Here is a 19,187-nt window from a genome sequence, read left to right as displayed (position 1 = left end):
GTGTAGTGGCCAGAGTACGTGGGCCATCTTCCACTGCTTTCCCAGGCCATTAGCAGGGCAGGCGGAAGCTTAATCTGCTATGCCACAGTGCTAGCCCCAATCATCATTAAATTTTGACTTTGAAAACCTTCAACTTATTTGATTGAGCCTTGGTTTTCTCATTTGGAAAAGGGGTTAGTGATCTCTCTGTCACTAAACAGTTTTACTTAACTAATACAGAGTTATTTAAGAAAAATTAAGATTATTAGCATGTATGCTTGTGACTTTAAGTAAAAAGATTAAAAGTCTAACATGTTTATGAGACAAGTCATTTTCATTTAGAGTCACAGGTAAACTAATTTTCACTGTGCATTTTAATAGGATTATTTAGATCCCAGTTAAAATAACTACATTTGAAATGTCCCAGTAATTTGTTCTCATTGTTTCTACTTATTTTACTGCAAGTATCATTTTATGATGCTCCTTACTTCTATGACTCACCTGAATTGAGAATTTTTAGCCTTATACTTTGCTGTTTATTTCGTTTACTAGTGTTTGCATGTTGATTATTTCTTTAATTCAAAGCCTTTAAACTTCCCTTGGGTAAGTCCAGGAAGGAATTCTGTGTGGTGGTAGTTTGCCTTTAGGAGCTTTATGACTAAATTTCTTATTTTAGATAAATGTTTGTACCAAAAGACATGAACATTTGAGAGTTGAGCACTCACAGTTGGCGTTATTGGTATTTGGGTTTATAGGGGATAGTAATGTTTTGAAAAGTAGTGTCTTAGATCTTATCAAATTCACAAACTTTTGTTTACCTTACATTAAGTACTTCTAGATTTTTTTTTGTCTACATAAGCCACAGTTCAACTTTCTGTTTTGTTAGTTCTTCCCACTGGTGAATTCCTTATGCAGTCACTGAAGATTTGCTTATGCTCTATGTTGATTTGTGGAAAAGATACGTTACTCAAAATAAGATAATGTTTATATAATAAATAATAAAATTTTATAGATAATACTTGTTTAGCATAGGAGTTAAATGTCTTCTTACCTTTATATATTATTAAAAATATATGTTTATGGTTCTGATGGATACCTGCTTGAATTTAATACCAACACACCAAAATTTTTATCCTATTTTGAGGTTTATTGTAATGAAGTTTGATTTGAAACATATATATTTAACTTTTTTGGCTAGTTGGAGCAAATGTATGAAACTGTTTTTGAATATGTTTTCCCCCACAGGTAAACATGAAGGTAACAAAGGATATGGTCCTAATTTGTTTTCTCTTACATAAAAAAGATACTGACTTTTAATTTTGATCTAAATTGCATTAAAACTTTACTAGTTGCATGATTTTTAATATTTTATAGAAAGTTCAGTTTAGAGAGGGATACATTGAAAAGTGAGGTTATTTAGGATTTTGGTTACTTATGAAGTCAATCATTGTATTAATCAGTAATTTACTGTATAATTTTTAATAAGAACATAGTTCTAAGTGAATCACTCAAACATTCAGCAGATTTGGCTCCATATAAATTTGGAGTGTCAGATTCATACTGTAGGGAAGAGAAAGCTATGGATAGCAAAACAGTATACTCCAGGTATTTAGCAATGTTTCAAGTTCTGAAAGTGCTTCCAAAATTTATTGAAAATCTTTGTTTATAAAACACTTACTTTCCTTACTCTTACCTTTATTTGTAGACTACACATATTCTAAATTATCAGTGTAGTTCAGTTGCTTTTGTTCTCTGGTTTTTTTTTTTTTTTTTTTTTAAGATTTATTTTATTTATTCAAAAGGCAGGGTGAGTTAGGGAGAGACAGAGACAGATCTTCCATCCACTGGTTCGTTCCCCAGATGGCTGCAATAGCTTGGGCTGGGCCAGGCCAAATACAGGAGCCAGGAGTTTCTTCTGAGTCTACCATGTGGGTAGCGAGAGCCCAAGGACTTGGGCTGTCTTCCATTGCTTTCCCAGGTGCATTAGTAGGGAGTTGGATCAGAAGTGGAGCAACTGGGGCTAAACTGGCATGCGTATGGGATGCCAGCACTGCAGGCAGGGGCGTAAACCTTCTATGCCACAGTGCTGGCTCCACTGTATTTTCTTTCTTTCTTCTTTTCTTTTCTTTTCTCTTCTTTTTTCTTTTCTTTCTTGCTTGATTTGTTTAATTATTAGAAAGAGTTACACAGAGGGGAGAGGCAGAGAGAGAGAGGTCCTCCATCCGCTGGTCCACTTCCCAGTTGGTGCAAAGGCTGGGGCTCTGCTGATCTGAAGCTAGGAGCCAGGAGCCTCCTCCAGTTCTCCCATGCAGGTGCAGAGACTCAAGGACTTGGGCATTCTTCTACTGCTTTCTCAGGTCATAGCAGAGAGCTGGATCAGAAATGGAGAAGGGACTTGAACCAGCGCCCATATGGGATGCTGGCACTGCAGGCGGCGGCTTAACCTGCTACACCACAGTGCCGGCCCCTGCTATGTTTTCTTATGGGCTTCCATTCAAGTGTTGAAAGGCTGCCTGGCTCTTCAGCAGACAGTAACAGAATATAATTAGGTCCTAAATTATATAGCAGAGATGGATTGTAGCTCAAAGGATACACTTACTGAGTCAGTCTGGAAGTGGTAATATTTAAGGCAGAAGGGAGGTGGAATATTCTAGCAATGGAGAAACTGATAACCTCGGAAAGAAGTAAACTTAGTATGTGAGGGAGCAATGATGAGACTGCCTGGACTGCAGCAGAATAGGTTTTTAGAAATGTTGGACCAGAGGGATGTTAATACTGAAAAACATTCTGGAATCTGGGCAGGAGAGTTTGATTTCTTGAGCAACCCTGATAGCAATATAATTTTAGGGGGAAAAAGTGCAGGAAGGTGAGTGATATGGAACAAACTGGAACAGCTATAAGGTTTGTAAACCATATATTTGGTGATGAAGGTCTTGAGAATTCTGTTGACAATGGGATCCACAGAATGCTGGTAAAATAAGGAATACTAATGGAATATAAACCGGGACTTGGTGTCTGAATACTTTAGGACATTGGAAGTTTATCAGATTCGAGCAACTGTGCTAGCTGCTTCACTTGTGGAATTGGGAATAGTCTTCCATCTGCTGGTTCACTCCCCAAATGATTGCAACAGCCAGGGCTGGGCCAAGCTGAAGCCAGGAGCTTCATTTGGGTCTCACGTGGGTGCAGGGGTCCAAGGACTTGGGCCATTTTTCACTGCTTTCCTAGTCGTGTTAGTTGGGAGCAGGATCGAAGTGGAGCAGCGGTTGAAGCTGCCATCCCATGTGGGTGCAGGTTCAAGTCTTGGCTGTTCCACTTTGATCCAGCTTCCAGCAAGTGGCCTGGGAAAAGCAGCAGATTATGGCCCAAGTGTTTGGGTCCCTGAACCTACATGGGAGACGCTGAAGAAGCTCCAGGCTCCTGGGCTTTAGGGTGGCCCAGTCCTGGGTGTTGCAGCCGTTTGGGAAGTGAACCAGCAGATGGAAGATTCTCATCTCCATTTCTCCCTTTCTATCTGAGTAACTTTCAAATAAATAAAATAAATCTTAAATCTAATAGTTGTAAGATGGCAAAAGTTTGCTCTTTAGTGTTTTTGATGATAATACTAAGAAATTAAAGGATTAGCAGTAAAGGAAGGAATAAGTGTAAGCTTTTGTTTAGAATCTGTGATGTCTATACATAATGGTATCCCCACAAATTTGGTGTAATATTAACATTGCCATGCATTTTGCTTTATTTTTAGTGTATTTTCCTTTCATGCATGAAGCATGTGACAGCATGTGAACAGCATGTGTTCACAAAGTAACATTTTGATTTTAAATAAAAATATACAAAAAATCCTAGTTGGTTTAAATTTATATACCACTGGATAGGGATGGTGGTTCTATAGTTCAGTGCTAACCTGCAGAATTCTTAAAGGTTAAATTGGCTTTGAGAATAGTGGGAAACTGGTTAACCTACTATTTTCTGTGCCATACTTTCTGGGCTCCTGTTGTATCCTTTAGGCAAAACACAAGCAAACAAAGACGGTTATTTTTTCTGTAAACTGTGGAAAAATACCATGCTTTGTTCTTCTGTTTTTAAGGGAGGTTGAAACAGTAACCTTTAAAGATCCCCTTAAAATAACAAAACTGAGTGCCTGGAGGAACATAACTTGTTCTCTGTGTTACAGTGTAGACTGGCTTGGTTTTTTTTTTTTTTAATTTTTAAAAAATTTTTGACAGAGTGGACAATGAGAGAGAGAGACAGAGAGAAAGGTCTTCCTTTTCTGTTGGTTCGCCCCCCCAAATGGCTGCTATGGGTGGCGCGCTGCGCTGATCCGAAGCCAGGAGCCAGGTGCTTCTCCTGGTCTCCCGTGCGGGTGCAGGGCCCAAGGACTTGGGCCATCCTCCACTGCCTTCCCAGGCCACAGCAGAGAGCTGGACTAGAAGAGGAGCAACTTGAGAGTCAGAGTTACACATAAAGAGGAGAGGCAGAGAGAGAGAGAGAGAGAGAGAGGAGAGGAGAGAGGAGAGAGGAGAGAGGAGAGAGAACTGCGCTGATCAGGAGCCAGGAGCTTCTTCTGGGTCTCCCACGTGGGTGCAGGGGCCCAAGGACTTGGGCCATCTTGTACTGCTATCTCAGGCCATAACAGAGAGCTGGATCGGAAGTGGAGCAGCCGGGACTAGAACCAGCGCCCATATGAGATGCCAGCGCTTCAGGCCAGTGCTTTACCTGCTGCACCACAGCGCCGGTCCCCAGCTTATTTGTTTTAATTAGGATGGTGAGCTGCTTAAATATTCCTGAGAATATGTTAATTATAAAATTAACCCCCTTGGCCTGGTTTATATTATGTTTAATATCCATCACCATTTGGTGAATGACACTGTGAGTTTTCACTGAATCTTTGTTTATATAAAAGGAATTATTTTTTTTTAAACTTATTTTCATTTTATTTGAAAGGTAGACAGAGACAAGACAAATGGAAATCTTCCTTTCATTGGTTTACTCCCCAAATGTTCACAATAGCTAGTGTTGGGCTAGGCTGAAGCCAGGTGCCTAGGAACCCACTCTAGGTCTCTCATGTGGGTGACAGGACCCAGTGTGGGTCTCTCATGTGGGTGACAGGGACCACAGACCCAAGCCATTATCTGCTATCTTCCATGATGCACGTTAGCAGGAGGCTGGAATTGGAGGTGGAGCTGGAATTTGAACTCAGGCACTTAGATATGGGATGTGGAGATATCCCAAGAGGCATCTTAACCACTGTATCAAAACCCCTAGAATTTTTAAAGATATGTGAAATGCAGATATTTTGAGAAAATGATCCAGGGCTTGTGTTGTGTTGTAGTGGGTTTAGCTGCCACCTTGGACCCTGGCATCCTAGATGGGTGCTGGTTCAAGTGCCAGCTGCTCCACTTCCATCTGAGCTCCCTGTTAATGTGCCTGGGAAAGCAGCGGAAGATGACTTGAATGCTCGGACCATGGCCATTCACATGGGAGACCAGGAGGACTCCATGCTTCTGGCTTCTGTGGCCCACCCTGGCCATTGCAGCCTCCTGCTCCCTCTTTCTGTCCCTCTCTCTCTCTCCCCCTCTGTCTCTGTCCCTCTCTGTCCCTTCCTGTCAGTCTTTTCAAATAAATGAACTTTTTAATAAAAAGATCCTTTCCAGATTCTGTAAATTATATGAGGATTACATTTATATGTATAATTACTATAATCATGTTATTTTATATGCCCCTTATAAAAATTTTTATTTTAGGCACAATTCAAATTCAGAAGCGTCAGCAGTTAGTCAGGAAGATACATGAAGATGAATTGAATGATATGAAGGATTATCTTTCCCAGTGTCAACAGGAACAAGATTCTTTTATAGATTATAAGGTGTGTATTACTAGAAAATATTAAAAATTATTGTTAGCCATTAATTGTACTATGTATATGCTATAAAGATTAGAAAATCAGCAATAATGTTGAAATTTATTGAGTGCTTACTGTGTCCCAGTCACTGTCATGGAGTTCATCATATATAGTATTTCTCATGGCAGCTCTTGAATTAATTAGCTTCATTTGCTATTTGAGAAAGAAGTCAGAAAAGCAAGTTTCCCAAAGACTAACTGGCAGAATTAATCTGTTGCCAGATATCTGACTTAAAGATCTTTTTCCTAACTGCTATATAAATTGTTATTTGACAGATAATTATGTATGGTGGCAAGTTCTGAGAAGCATCATTGTGCAAACAGCACAAGAATTTACTTAAACTAAGACAGCTACCACATCAGTGGGTGATAATCTTATGCGGCTGTGGTCCATGTTGACTAGAATGTTTAACTGTGCATACGTGCACACACAAACACACCTATGTCCATGAGTTTATACACACATATTATACATTATTAACATCTTCATAGTGTTAAGTAAAATGTTTTCAGTCAGTACAAGGGGAAGAAGAGAGCTGTGGTTTTATAGTCTTCCCGTGATCTCCCCTTAATTAGGGGAAATAAACAGTTATTTTAATTGGTTTCTTGTTAGTTTTGGTAGAAGAGAGCATATTAGGATTGCCTCCCTAAAACTAAGCTGGCTCTAGTGGAGCTGTATTATCCATTATGTTCACTTACACCTTTGTGGGTTTATGAAGACCAACAAAATAGATGGCTTCCTATCTACTTCTTCCCCAGGAAGGATGTAGAAATTATAGATGAACTCTAGGTAGGAAAGTAAACTGTTTCTCCCTTTCATTATTCTAAATGTTCACAAATTTGTATATGTATCCCTAATAGGATTGTGAGTATATTCAACAAAATCAGGTCAGTCTAGGATTTAAATTGTAAAATTCTAATAAGCCTGATTGAACATGATTTCTGTCAGTGATGCTGTTTTCAGAGACAGATTAACCTGTGTTGGTTACAGTTTGTATAATCTGAGTTGTACTTACTTTAGAAGTTTACTTGAAATTGGGGAAATTACTTATAAATATTGCTAAGATTCAGTCTGTCTCCTATTACATTCTTATAGAATTTATGACATCTGTATTTATAGTACCTAGAAATGTTAATTTGTACAAGACCCCAAAGTCTGAATTAAGACTAAGATTTTGAAGTTTCTTCTTTCAAAAGCTTCACTACTAATAGAATTTTTGGAAGGCTGAAGTCAGTTCTAGATAAAATTTTACTTTCTTTTTTTTTTTTTTCAGATTTCTTTTATTTGAAAGACAGTTGTGGGGGGGGGGGGGAGAGGAGGAGAGGGAGAGAGAGAGAGGGAGGTCTTCCATTGCTGATTCACTCCCCAAAAGGCTGCAACAGTTGGAGGTGAGCTGATCTGAAGCCAGGAGCCATGAGTTTCATCTGGGTCTCCCACATGGGTGCAGGGGCCCAAGCACTTGGGCCATATTTTGCTGCTTTCCAGGCCATTAGCAGGGAGCTGGATCAGAAGTGGAGCAGCTTGGACTCGAATCGGTGCCCATGTGGGAAGTGGGCACTGCAAGCCAGGGCTTTAACACGCTGTGCCACCGTGCTAGCCCCCTTTTTTTCCCCAATGATTTATTTATTTAAAAGCCTAGTTAAACAGAGAGAAAAGGAGAAACAGATTTTCTGTCCACTGGTTCACTCCTTACGTGGTCACAACAGCTGGGGCTGGGCCAGGCCAAAGGCAGGGTTGGGTTGGGGGCTTTATCCCCACATGGGTAGCAGGGACCCAAGCACTGGAACCATCTTCTGCTGTTTTCCGAGGCCATTAGCAGGGAACTAGTGGAGCAGTGTGGGGCTTGAATCACAGTGCCTATGTGGAATGCCAGTGTCCCTAATCCACTGTGCTGCAACACTGGCCTCTACATTTTTCGTTTCTATAGGAGATAATCTCCCTCACTGAGGCGTCAGAGAAGTCCTGCCTGAATTCTCTGGGAACCTTTTCAGGAGAGAGTACTGTAGCCAAAAGACACAAGGGCTATTCCCAGTTTTCCTAATTTATAAATGTGCTCAGAAGTTAGTAAAAGTTTATTCAATTACAGGAAATGCTAATCAAAAGAACCTTTGGCTCCATTAAAAAAAATCCTATTAGGGACAAACTCAGTTCTATCTAGCTAACTTTTCTGTGTCTTTAAATCTACACTATGTTGTTGTCCTTAAGTTGCTATAACTGCATTTTCTTGTATGAACCTTCTATTTTTCAGTTTTTATACTACTGAAAATACAACCCAGGAGGCAGTATCTATAGACATAAAGACTGTAAAGTTTATAAGGTGTTAAAGCTTAAAGATTTAGGTTCTGCTTTTAAAGCATTTGACATTTTGCTTCTCTTTCAAAAATGTAGTCACTGAAAGAAAACCTTGCGAGGTGCTGGACCCACACTGAAGCAGAGAAGATGTCTTTCGAAACTGAGAAAAAGAACCTTGCTACAGAAAATCAGTATTTAAGAATGTCTCTAGAGAAGGAAGAAAAGGCCTTATCTTCATTACAGGAAGAATTGAGGAAACTAAGAGAACAGATAAGAATGTTGGAAGATGAAGGGGCAAGTACTGAATTAGTTACAGAAAATCAGAAACTTAAGGAGATTTTGGAAGATGAAAAGCAAAAAACACAGAGCTTTCTGAAACAAAAGGAGACTGTGTTGGCAGAAGCAAAGATGCTAAAGAGGGAACTGGCAAAAGAACGAATGATCAGCATGGCTTTAAGGGAAGAACTCCAGCAGTTAAGTTCTAGTCAGTCTCAGGGCAACTCAGATTCCCCCAATGTTCTGACTGAAAAGAAGGAAGTAGCAGTCTTAAGGGAAAGACTCACTGAGCTGGAGCAGAAGTTAAACTTTGAACAGCAGCGTTCTGATTTGTGGGAAAGACTGTATGTTGAGGCGAAAGATCAAACTGGAAAACAAGAAACTGAGGGAAAAAAGAAAGGAGGAAGGGGAAACCACAGGGCTAAAAATAAGTCAAAGGAGACATTTTTGGGTTCAGTTAAGGAAACTTTTGATGCCATGAAGAATTCTACCAAGGAGTTTGTGAGGCATCATAAAGAAAAAATTAAGCAGGCAAAAGAAGCCGTGAAAGAAAATCTGAAAAAGTTCTCAGACTCAGTTAAGTCCACTTTCCGACATTTTAAAGATACCACCAAGAATATCTTTGATGAAAAGGGTAATAAAAGATTTGGTTCAACAAAAGAAGCCGCAGCTGAAAAACCAAGAACAGTTTTTAATGACTATTTACATCCACAGTACAAGGCACCTACACCGAATCAGAATAGTCGAGGCCCTTCTATGCGAAGAGATGGAGGGAAAGAAAAGCCAATTCACTTTGAAGACTTTAGAAAAAATACAAATTCACAGAAATGCAGTGCCAGTCATAACTGTAGGGAAAATCATTCTTTCAGAAAGGCTTGTTCTAGTGTGTTTGAATGTGCTCAAGAAGAATCCATTAACCCTTTCAACATAGTCGTGAATCCTGTAAGGATAGATGAATTTAGACAGTTAATTGAAAGGTACTTAATAAAAGAGCTGGATGCTTTTCATCACTGGAAAGAACTCGATCAGTTCCTCAATAAGTTTTTCCTAAATGGTGTCTTTATTCATGATCAGAAGCTCTTCACTGACTTTGTTAATGATGTTAAAGACTATCTTAAAGACATGAAGGAATACCAAGTAGATAATGAAGGAGTATTTGAGAAGCTGGACGGATATATATATAGACACTTCTTTGGTCACACTTTTCCCCCTCCATATGGACCCAGGTCGGTTTACATAAAACCATGTTATTACAATAGTTTCTAACATTTGTAGATTGAATAATATTTTTATCATTTGATGGTTCTCTTAGAAAATTACTATTTGTAAAAGATATATATACTTTATTGCCACAGAAAATTGAGAATATTAACAGTCTTAAATTACAGCTATTAAAACTGAAAATTCATATAATACAATCAGTTTAACTTGAGCAATGACTTCATTTCTACCTTAAATATCTATTCAGGATAAGTAAATTTATTTTGGCCTCTTTTTGGCTTTTTCCCAGGGCAGTTTATATAAAATGATAATCATCATAAGTAAAATTACTTTCTTCTGATTTTTTATTTACTCACCTGAAGAAGCTAGCAGAGAAAAATAAATTTTACTCTGAAATCAGAAGAGCTCATATATAACAAATGCCCCACCTATTTTATCCATCTCATAGACCTGTTTAATTATGGTACTTAATACTTACTACAGAATTTGTTAAAAGTACAGGCATGATCAAAGAGGCAAACTCTGCAAGCCAGAAGTTCTGTGTGCTTCCTATTAACGTTCTATCCATTCTTTATCAGCTTTATTTTCTGTAACTTGAAGCTTACCTAATCTTCAAATGTTAGTTTTACTTTCTTCCTTTGAGATGCTTATATATATTTCTGAATAAATGTGTCTATAAAATAATGAGACTGATTCTGGTGTCTTTAGTTAAGAAACAGATTATACTGCTATACTGAGCAGAGTGTTGTGAGGCTGCTTTGCAGGAAACAAATGAAAAATTCTTGCTGCAAAGGAGCTCACAAGCTAGGTAAATGTAAGAAATGAAAGTATGGAGGCATACATACATTGGCCTCAGGCTGTCTGGATATGCCTGGGAAGGCTTCATATGTAAGGTAGACTTTGAACTGAAATTTAAAAATAACTTTTTTAGAGATTATTTATTTGAATGGCAGAGTTAAAGAAAAAGGGAGAGACACACACAGAGATCTTCCATCTGCTGGTTCACTCCCCAAAAGGCCACAATGACCAGGCTAGGCCAAGTTGAAGCTAGGAGCCAGGAACTATGTACAGGTTTCCCATGTGGGTGGCAGAGGCCCAGGTACTTGCAGGCCATCTTCTACTGCTTTCCCAGGCATGTTAGCAGGAAGCTGAATCAGAAGCGAAGCAGCTGGGACTCAGCTGGCACTCTTAGAGGATGCTGGCATTGTAGGCAGAGCAGCTTAACCTGCTGTGCCACAATGCTGAATATAGAACTAAATTTGTTTTTTAAACTAGCTTTTGAAAGGTAAATGAGAATTTGCCACACATATAGGGAAGGACATTTGATGACTGAAATGTAAGAAATACTACTTTAAGGAAGCAGGGTAATGCTGGGAGATGAATTTAAAACACATTCAGGGTCCAGCGCCATGGCTCACTTAGCTAATCCTCCGCCTGCGGCACTGGAATCCCATATGGGCACTGGGTTCTAGTCCTGGTTGCTCCTCTTCCAGTCCAGCTCTCTGCTGTGGCCCAGGAAGGCAGTGGAGGATGGCTCAAGTGCTTGGGCGCCTGCACCCGCATGGGAGACCAGGAGGAAGCACCTGGCTCCTGGCTCAGATCGGTGTAGCTCCGGCCATAGTGGCCATTTGGGGGTGAACCAACAGAAGGAAGACCTTTTTCTCTCTCTCCCTCTCACTGTCTGTAACTCTACCTGTCAAATAAATAAAAAAAAAAAAAACACAAAACACACTCAGGTCATGTCAGTCCTCATGGTGAAGGATGTTCCTATAGGAAATGAAGAACCTTTGAATAGTTTTAAGTGGGGTGGGATAAGATTGTATCACAGTTGAGATGGCTGGCAGCATCCTGGAGGACTGAGTGGAAAGAGCAAAGAACGTGGTCGATACAATATGGACATGAGCTGATAGACCTGAACTGAGACGGTAGTAGGAGTGCACAGAAGACAAAACTCGAACAGTAGTTAGGGAAGTAGGAGATAACACCGCCTTCCAGATCTCTGAGTTGGGCTGTTGGATAGTGCTGTCACTGAGGGAATGTCAGTAAGGTTTCGGACAACGGGAACTGGAGATGATTGTATTTGAGAATTTGTATTGACATTCAAGCCCAGACTCTGCAGGTGTGTAGGCAGTCTAGACTGGAGGTATTTATCAGACTCTTGGGGAAAACTAACTTCTATGGGGTTGATGAGAAGGACAAGCCTGGAAAGTGGTATGAAAATCTAAACATCTTAAGGTAAAGGAGTAGTCAAAAGTATCACGGTTAAAGAGCTGAGGACTGAAAATGTCTCTTGGTTTGGGAATTGGGCTGTGAATGGCAGTGTGGACTTTCCAGTGAAGTGACAGAAGCCTGATTATAGAGACTAAGAAAAGCAGTTTAGACCTTGTGAACTTCTGCTATAAGAGGGATGACTGTTTTGGTTGCTTTGAAAGGGATGTGTACAAGCAGGGAAAAGGTAAATGGGGAGGGACTGATTTCTGCAGGAAAGGTGGAAAAATAATGGACCACATCTCATTATTTTATTGTCACATTTCTGTTGTTTGGTACCTGCTGTGTCACCTTTGCCAGCAGTTACATTTCTTTTTCTTTACAAAGGATTAGCAAAAGTAGAATATTCACTAAATCCTTTTTTGTTTGGGTGGGGCTAAACTAGGATTATATTTCAAATTAACATCTTTTTTCAGAGTGTTCAGGTACTAGATTAATGGAGAAAAACGTTAAAATTGTTTTCAATTTAAATACACTGAACTCTAACATGGATGAAAAATGTGTTTACTGCTTTCAGTCGACCTGATAAAAAGCAACGTATGGTAAATATTGAAAACTCGAGGCATCGAAAACAAGAGCAGAAGCACCTTCAACCACAGCCTTATAAAAGGGAAGGTAAATGGCATAAATACGGTCGAACTAATGGACGACAGATGGCAAATCTTGAAATAGAATTGGGGCAATTACCTTTTGATCCTAAATATTGAAGCATGGATGCTTTCTACAGTGGTGTTAAAACTAAGATCAAATTAGTGAAGATGACAATGCCCCCCCCCCCCCATTTCTAAGTATCAGTTAAATGGCTTTATATTACTCATAAGCATCAGTCAGAAGCTTACTAACCTGCATTTCCTGTAGTTTAGCTTTGTTGAATTTTTTTTTAAGGGCACTGGAGATGTTCAGTTGTAGTCTTATTCAGGAAGCAGGCATGCAACAGATTTTGTGCATGAAATGAGACTTGCACAGTGTATTAGCTTAAAGCAAGCTCAAATCGTACATGACAAAGTGTAACTGACACTGATGTTTGTATTAAGTTTGCAGTAGAGCTTGAAAAAGTACATTGTGATGGAAATTCATCTTTAACAGTTTATAATCTCACACTTGCTTCTTGTCTTTTGTGGGTTCAAGAGCCCGTTGACTTATGAAGAATTTGCTGCCCTTTTATGAGCTTGCTGACTTGTTCTCTTGTGAAATTTCTTGCACATCTGAATATTGTGGAGGAAACAATAAAACCACACCATGAGGAAAACTAAAGGTCTTTATTTAAAATCTGGCATTGTATTAATATGTGATTTTATACTTTGTGATATTTTACATATTTCCTCAGTAGTTGCTATTTGGTAAAAAAGTGGTTCATGGTAGGCTCTACCTCCCCCCTCCCCCCTCCCCCCTCCCCAAACAAAGCTTACCCAGTGTTTACTAAAGTGCTCTCAGCAGTGTCAGTTTCTGTGGGAAAGATCTAAATACAATTCAAGAGTTTCATCTTCTGTTGAGTTTCCCTTTTGATTTTCGTTCATAGACATAGATGTGACTTCCAGTTCGACCCTCCGGCAAGTGAGTGTGGAAGAAAACAGCAGTTCTCTCATAATTACTTGAAATTAGGAAAGCACTTATTTCCTAAAAATAAAAGTTTAAGTAAATAAAGGCTGCATTTTGCTGAGTATTGTTTCAAATAATTTTAAATTTGCCTATATTAATAGCTATACTACACCTTTTTTCTTCATTTCTTTATGAGAGGTATAAACTTATGGTAAACAACTTACCTTAGTAGTTAAAGAACTAGGGCTAATTTTGACTTGGAAAAGAAATACAGGAATTAAAAAGGATCATAAAAGAGATTATGTTTGCTAAATTTAAGCTGAAATACACATACTGGGTTTTTCTCTTTTTCATGTTTACTTACCTCCTCCAAAACACTGAAGATGATCAAGTGAGTGGGTAATGATGCATCATCATTAAACTCTTTATGTAACCATTTTAAGGGATTTAAGTAAAATATATCTGCTTCATCAAGATAATGACTTTTTCCAGATAGGTCTGGGGGGCACTGGAGGAATCTCATTGCAAGTGGGCAGTGGACATGGCTAAAGACAGAAAAGTTAAAATAACAGTTGTAAGAAACACAAAAAATAAGAAAGCTTTCATATTAAGATAATCCTGTTAACTATTACAGTGCAGTGTGAAAGGGTGACTGTCAGCTTGTATTCCAGTGCAGGTGAGGAAGCACAGCTTTCATGCACTTCTCAAAGTTGAGAGTGTGAGTCTAACATGTACCTGTGCAGCAGCACAGCACTCTGTTTCCAGGAGGGAAGTCGCTCAGCTAACTAACATTAGTTAGTGACACTGTTGGGCTCTTCCAGAAACAAAGTGTGGTATTTGGGCACAGGTGGGTTAACTAGGTAATGGAAGAGCAATTCTTTGTAGGCCAATTGGACAAAGTACAAAACTTGTCAGAAACAAAAAAGGACTCTTGCTCTTCTCCCTTTCTTCTTTTAAAGGGAGCAGATATGACAAAAGTTCCTATTTTATATATGTATGTAAGACGATTAGAGCAAGAAATAGTTCAGTGATTAACATCCCAGTGATGATTTTGTTGTGGCACAAAGACTAGAATCTAAAAAGATGGATTCATCTGTAGCAACAATCATGACAATGTAAGTCAGTTACTTGGGCCACGCAAAAGCTGTTCATAACTGCCTCAGAAAAACTGAATGTCACTTGATTTAAAATGTCCATTTAGAAATAAACTTAAATACTGTTTATTTATACAAGACTTCATACTTCATGACTTGCATAATTTTCAAGATAAATGTCTTTGTTTCAAAGTGGAAGCAGAAATTCCTCAGAAAAATCTGCCAGTCTTATATTCTAGAAGGGATGCCACCTTTTTCCTGAATTGTGTGTTCTGAAAAAGTCTAAGATGAGAACTTGGTGAACTATACAGGGCCCAAAGCCCATGCAGGGAAAACATCTTAGCACCTTCGGATTCCTGTTCTCTGCAGAGAACAGGAGGGAATGTGAATGTCCCACTATGAGCCCTATTTTTTAAAAAGTACAGTAGGGAATTTTCAAACTGAAGGGATACTTGAGGTCTTCCTCATAGCTAGGCAATCCAGTTTCTACATTATGTATTAATGATTACCATTAATGATTCAGTTAAATAGAGAATTTAAAAAGCTTTAAATTCCCCTAAAATGGGGGGCCAGCGCTGTGGCTCACTTGGTTAATCCTTCACCTGCAGCGCTGGCATCCCATATGGGTGCCGGAACAGCATTTTACATTTCCCAGAACTGTTAATTTAAGCATTACAGTATCATCTAGTTGCCTTTACTGATTTCTTCAGTTGAGAAAGCTGATGTCCAAAGTGATTAAAAGACTTAAGCTAGGACAGACATTCAGTAGTAACTAATAGACTGGAATCCAGTGTTCTGAGGTTAATTCAAAATTGTGTAAGTAAATTGATGTATCATAAAGATTGGCAGTAAGATCAGTAGTGATTGAATTTCTGAAAAATACCTACAAAATGTTTTACACCAACTTAAATCAGACTTAAGTGCAAGTTATTTAAGATCTTTAAAATACTAAAGTGTATTTAAAACTGATATACTTTTCACTGACAGTTCAAATGGTTTTTAAAATCCATCAGTGAATAGTATGAGTGGGTATTTAAAATTTCTTACCACTTACTTGACTGATGATCAGTTAGTTTAAATCCGTAAGTCTGGAAGAGAATTTTAAAGTAGTTTGATTTCCTTAGTAGCTTATACTAGAACAACTTTTATTACCTGTAATAAGGAGTAGAGTGGCAAGGCATCATTACAAACACTGAAGCTGAAGATTTATTGGCATTGTTGTGACAGATGTTTTGAATATAACTCATGACATCAAGAGTACCTCGTTGATGAACTAAACCAGTATAGAGGGCGAGGAGTATATTTGATAGAAACAGGAAACTTAGAGCTGGTTTCTTCCACATTTTCAGGTGGGTTAGAGAGTATCCTATATGAAGATAGGCACATTGAACCATAAGGCTGTAAATCTTTTGTTAACTGTAAATATATTTATACTTTTTCATGGAAACAACATGCTATTGTACTGTCACGGACAAGTAAGAAAAAAGCAAAAATCATGATTTTCCTACTTGCTACCAGTGCATTGACCTGCTTTTCTAGTAAAAAGGCTTTAGGGTATAGAAGGGAAAATCAGAGCTATGAAATTCATAGATCCAGATTTGAATTTCAGGTCTGGCACAAATTGTTTTACTTTGCTAAACCCTGGGATAAAGTGTTATGTTTCCGCTATTAGAAAAAAAAGTCCAGTGCATGTCCTGAAACATAGTAGTTGCTAATTAAATAGGACTTCTAATTCCATGTTCTTTCCTATTTTATCTCAGAAACACTAGCAATCAACATTTCACTGTGTAATAAGCTCTCAGTAATATGTCCTCTGGAAATGTGCTGTTGGGTTCCTGGGAGGTTCCAATGGTCAGTGTATGAATGGAAATAGACATCTTTTCTGGAAGACAGGAATTAATATCCTTTTATTTTCTTTTACTGTGTTATTGAGTGATCTAGAAAGGCTCAGTGATTTTTCCTTTTTCCTTTGAAATTTTTCTATGGCAAAAGCAAAAACAAGTAGAATAAGAAACAGAGGATATTAAAAAGTCCCTCTTCCTCTTATTTTCTTGCTCCCCAGCCACCAATAGAATGGTCTGAAAATACTGAAGATCAGGCCTTGTACTGGAAAAGAGTAAGCTTATTAGTTAGCTTCCTTGGCATTTTGTTCATAGATTACATATGCTGTTTCATGCAGAACTAGAGAATAGTTCTTTTGGAGCATGGGTATCCAGCATTCAAACCATAGTCTACCTAAAATTTTACACTAATCACTAGAGCGAAGGCAGTATTTTCCACTTTGTTCTTCTATGAATATTTTAAATGATATGACCCTCAGTTCATATAATTCAGGAGTTGGAATGTCACTGTTCTTCTACATGAGACAGCTTTAATTAATCAAACTGATGTGATGAAAAATGTAGCCACATTAAAGAAACCAAGCCTATCATTTAGAACTTAAATCTATACCTATATTTTAAAATTGTACCATGAGGAACCTAGTAAAGAGGATGAGATGAGAACTAAATTAGCTTTATTAGAAACAGGATTTCAAAAGTTTAGCCATCTGTAATAAAAAAAACTCCACTCATAAACAGGCCAGCAAATACAACTTTTTAACCACTTAGCTTGATAGGCAAGAACGAAAGCTACCTTAGTGGGTTCCAATTACTAAAAGCTTTGGTAAAGCCTATCCTTGCAACGTCCTGAAGGTGATGAGCTCTCTGGAATATTTGCCCAAGTATCAAGTGCCCACACATACACTGCCCATTACAGTTTTTTCATTCATGAAATGTTCTCTGGGAAAACTCGGCAACTGTGATATTAGGGATACAACAGTAAGCATGAGTGAAACGAAGTGGGAATACATGGTGGTGAATGTTAAAAAAATGGCACTCTGTGTAGAATGCTAGAAGACACCAGGCATGAAGACACCAGGTATGATGTTTGTGTCACCTTTGGTACCTGGGGGTCTGGTGTGGGAGGTCTCTAAAATAGGTAATGCTTACTTTTACCTGGTGGTATTTTCACTTTTTGAAGCTAGCTCATTTTTAGGAATGGTCATTTTAGGATTATTCTGTATTCAAAGAAATATTCTAAAGAAAATGCTGGGGGCTGGCGCCGCGGCTCACTAGGCTAATCCTCCGCCTTGCGGCGCCGGCACACTGGGTTCTAGTCCTGGTCGGGGCACTGGATTCTGTCCCAGTTGCCCCTCTTCCAGACCAGCCCTCTGCTGTGGCCAGGGCCCTGCACCCCATGGGAGACCAGGAGAAGCACCTGGCTCCTGCCTTCGGATAGGCGTGGTGCGCTGGCTGCAGCGGCTGTTGGAGGGTGTACCAATGGCAAAAGGAAGACCTTTCTCTCTCTCTCTCTCACTGTCCACTCTGCCTGTAAAAAAAAAAAAAAAAAAAAAAGAAAGAAAGAAAATGCTGGGAAGTGAGGGAACAGTTTAACACTGCCTAAGGAGAGTCACATAATAGCTTAGTTTCCTAAACATCTGACATTCAAAATAGGTCTCTCCAACATAAGGAGTCAAGTGAGCTTTTCTGGGATATTCTGGGAGCATAATTATATTTCTCATTATTGGTTTAATACAGAGGATTCCAAGTTTAACTTACAAGAAAGACTTTATTTTTGCCTACATTTTTAGGGTACTATTAAGTAGCATTAGGCTATCATAGAGGGACAACATTTTTTACATCTTAGAATATAATCTGGTTTTATTGTATAAAGATTCTTGCACTTGAAGCCGCTGAGGCTTTTAAAAAAAATCTGACATGAAGTTTCCAAAGGGTATTTCAGAAGTGAGTTGCTTAAATTGATCTTCTGTATATAAAGATAATTGAAAATGAATTTTGATGTGAATGGAAAGTGAGAAGAAGGGAGAGGGAGCGGGAGAGGGGAGGGTTGCAGGTGGGAGCGAAGTTATGGGGGGGAAAAAGCCATTGTAATCCATAAGCTGTACTTTGGAAATTTATACTCATTAAATAAAAGTTAAAAAAAAAAAAAAGTGAGCTGCTAAAGGGAAACTGGAAAAAAAAAATCAGTTCCAATGCTAGAATGAGCCACCAGAAAAGTGTAGGAGCCATGGTTTTCTTAGGAAGTAGTGGTTTTTTTTTTGTTTGTTTGTTTGCTTTTTGCTTTTTTTTTTAAATATAAAGCAAGGCTGGAAAATGCCCAGCCCACAGGCATTAAAAGCCTGTGAAATCATTTGGTCCTGGCCTGCAGAGGTAACTGCAGGAAGGATATGAATTCAATAGATCTATCGCAGAATGATCATTCTGAATGGCCTGCAAGTGATGTTACAAATACCCAAATGGCTCTTCATAGGAAGAAGGTAACCCATCCCTGATTTGAAACAGTAAAATTCTCATATCTGCTATCCAGTAAGTACATAACTACACATGTACATTGTATAGAAATGCATTCTCACTGAAATGCACCCTCAAATCACGTACTTTCATACTCATTAACAGGTGAGTAAAACAAGTAGTACTTAGGAGGTCTTCTCCCAGTTACTGAAGATTTGGGACTTTGAACTACAGGTGAACAGTTGTCAGATACAAGCTCCTTCGTTCCACATTTCTTTGTTCAGTGGATGGTAAACACTGCCCAAGATACTTAATTTACTTGGGCCT

At 38.7% G+C, this 19,187-nt stretch overlaps 2 protein-coding genes across 8 annotated transcripts in view; one reads left to right on the top strand and one right to left on the bottom strand.

Moving 5' to 3' along the window:
• CCPG1 (cell cycle progression 1) overlaps positions 1-19,187 on the top strand; it is a 91,677-nt gene that overhangs the window by 48,004 nt on the left and 24,486 nt on the right. For 3 of the 6 annotated variants that reach the window (XM_008268972.4, XM_008268976.4, XM_051822354.2), the window contains 3 exons: positions 5,721-5,842; positions 8,267-9,672; positions 12,453-13,184. In XM_008268972.4, coding sequence (XP_008267194.3) covers positions 5,721-5,842; positions 8,267-9,672; positions 12,453-12,642 — 1,718 coding nt within the window. In that variant the 3' untranslated portion in view covers positions 12,643-13,184. Of the gene's footprint in view, positions 1-5,720; positions 5,843-8,266; positions 9,673-12,452; positions 13,185-19,187 lie in introns of those variants that run through there. The other 3 variants (XM_070054221.1, XM_070054223.1, XM_070054222.1) reach the window with 2 other exon arrangements.
• Positions 8,291-19,187, bottom strand: part of PIGB (phosphatidylinositol glycan anchor biosynthesis class B) — a 33,754-nt gene continuing 22,857 nt past the window's right edge. For both annotated transcript variants that reach the window (XM_002717713.5, XM_051822355.2), the window contains 3 exons: positions 15,721-15,934; positions 13,839-14,019; positions 8,291-13,552 (listed from right to left, as the gene is read on the bottom strand). In XM_002717713.5, the coding sequence (XP_002717759.2) occupies positions 13,415-13,552; positions 13,839-14,019; positions 15,721-15,934 (533 nt within the window). In that variant the 3' untranslated portion in view covers positions 8,291-13,414. The remainder of the gene's footprint in view (positions 13,553-13,838; positions 14,020-15,720; positions 15,935-19,187) is intronic.

This window comes from Oryctolagus cuniculus, chromosome 12 (assembly GCF_964237555.1).
Source record: "Oryctolagus cuniculus chromosome 12, mOryCun1.1, whole genome shotgun sequence".
Taxonomy (NCBI): Eukaryota; Metazoa; Chordata; class Mammalia; order Lagomorpha; family Leporidae; genus Oryctolagus; species Oryctolagus cuniculus.
Note: the sequence above shows the minus strand (reverse complement) of the source record. Positions and strands in the feature narration are given on the sequence as shown.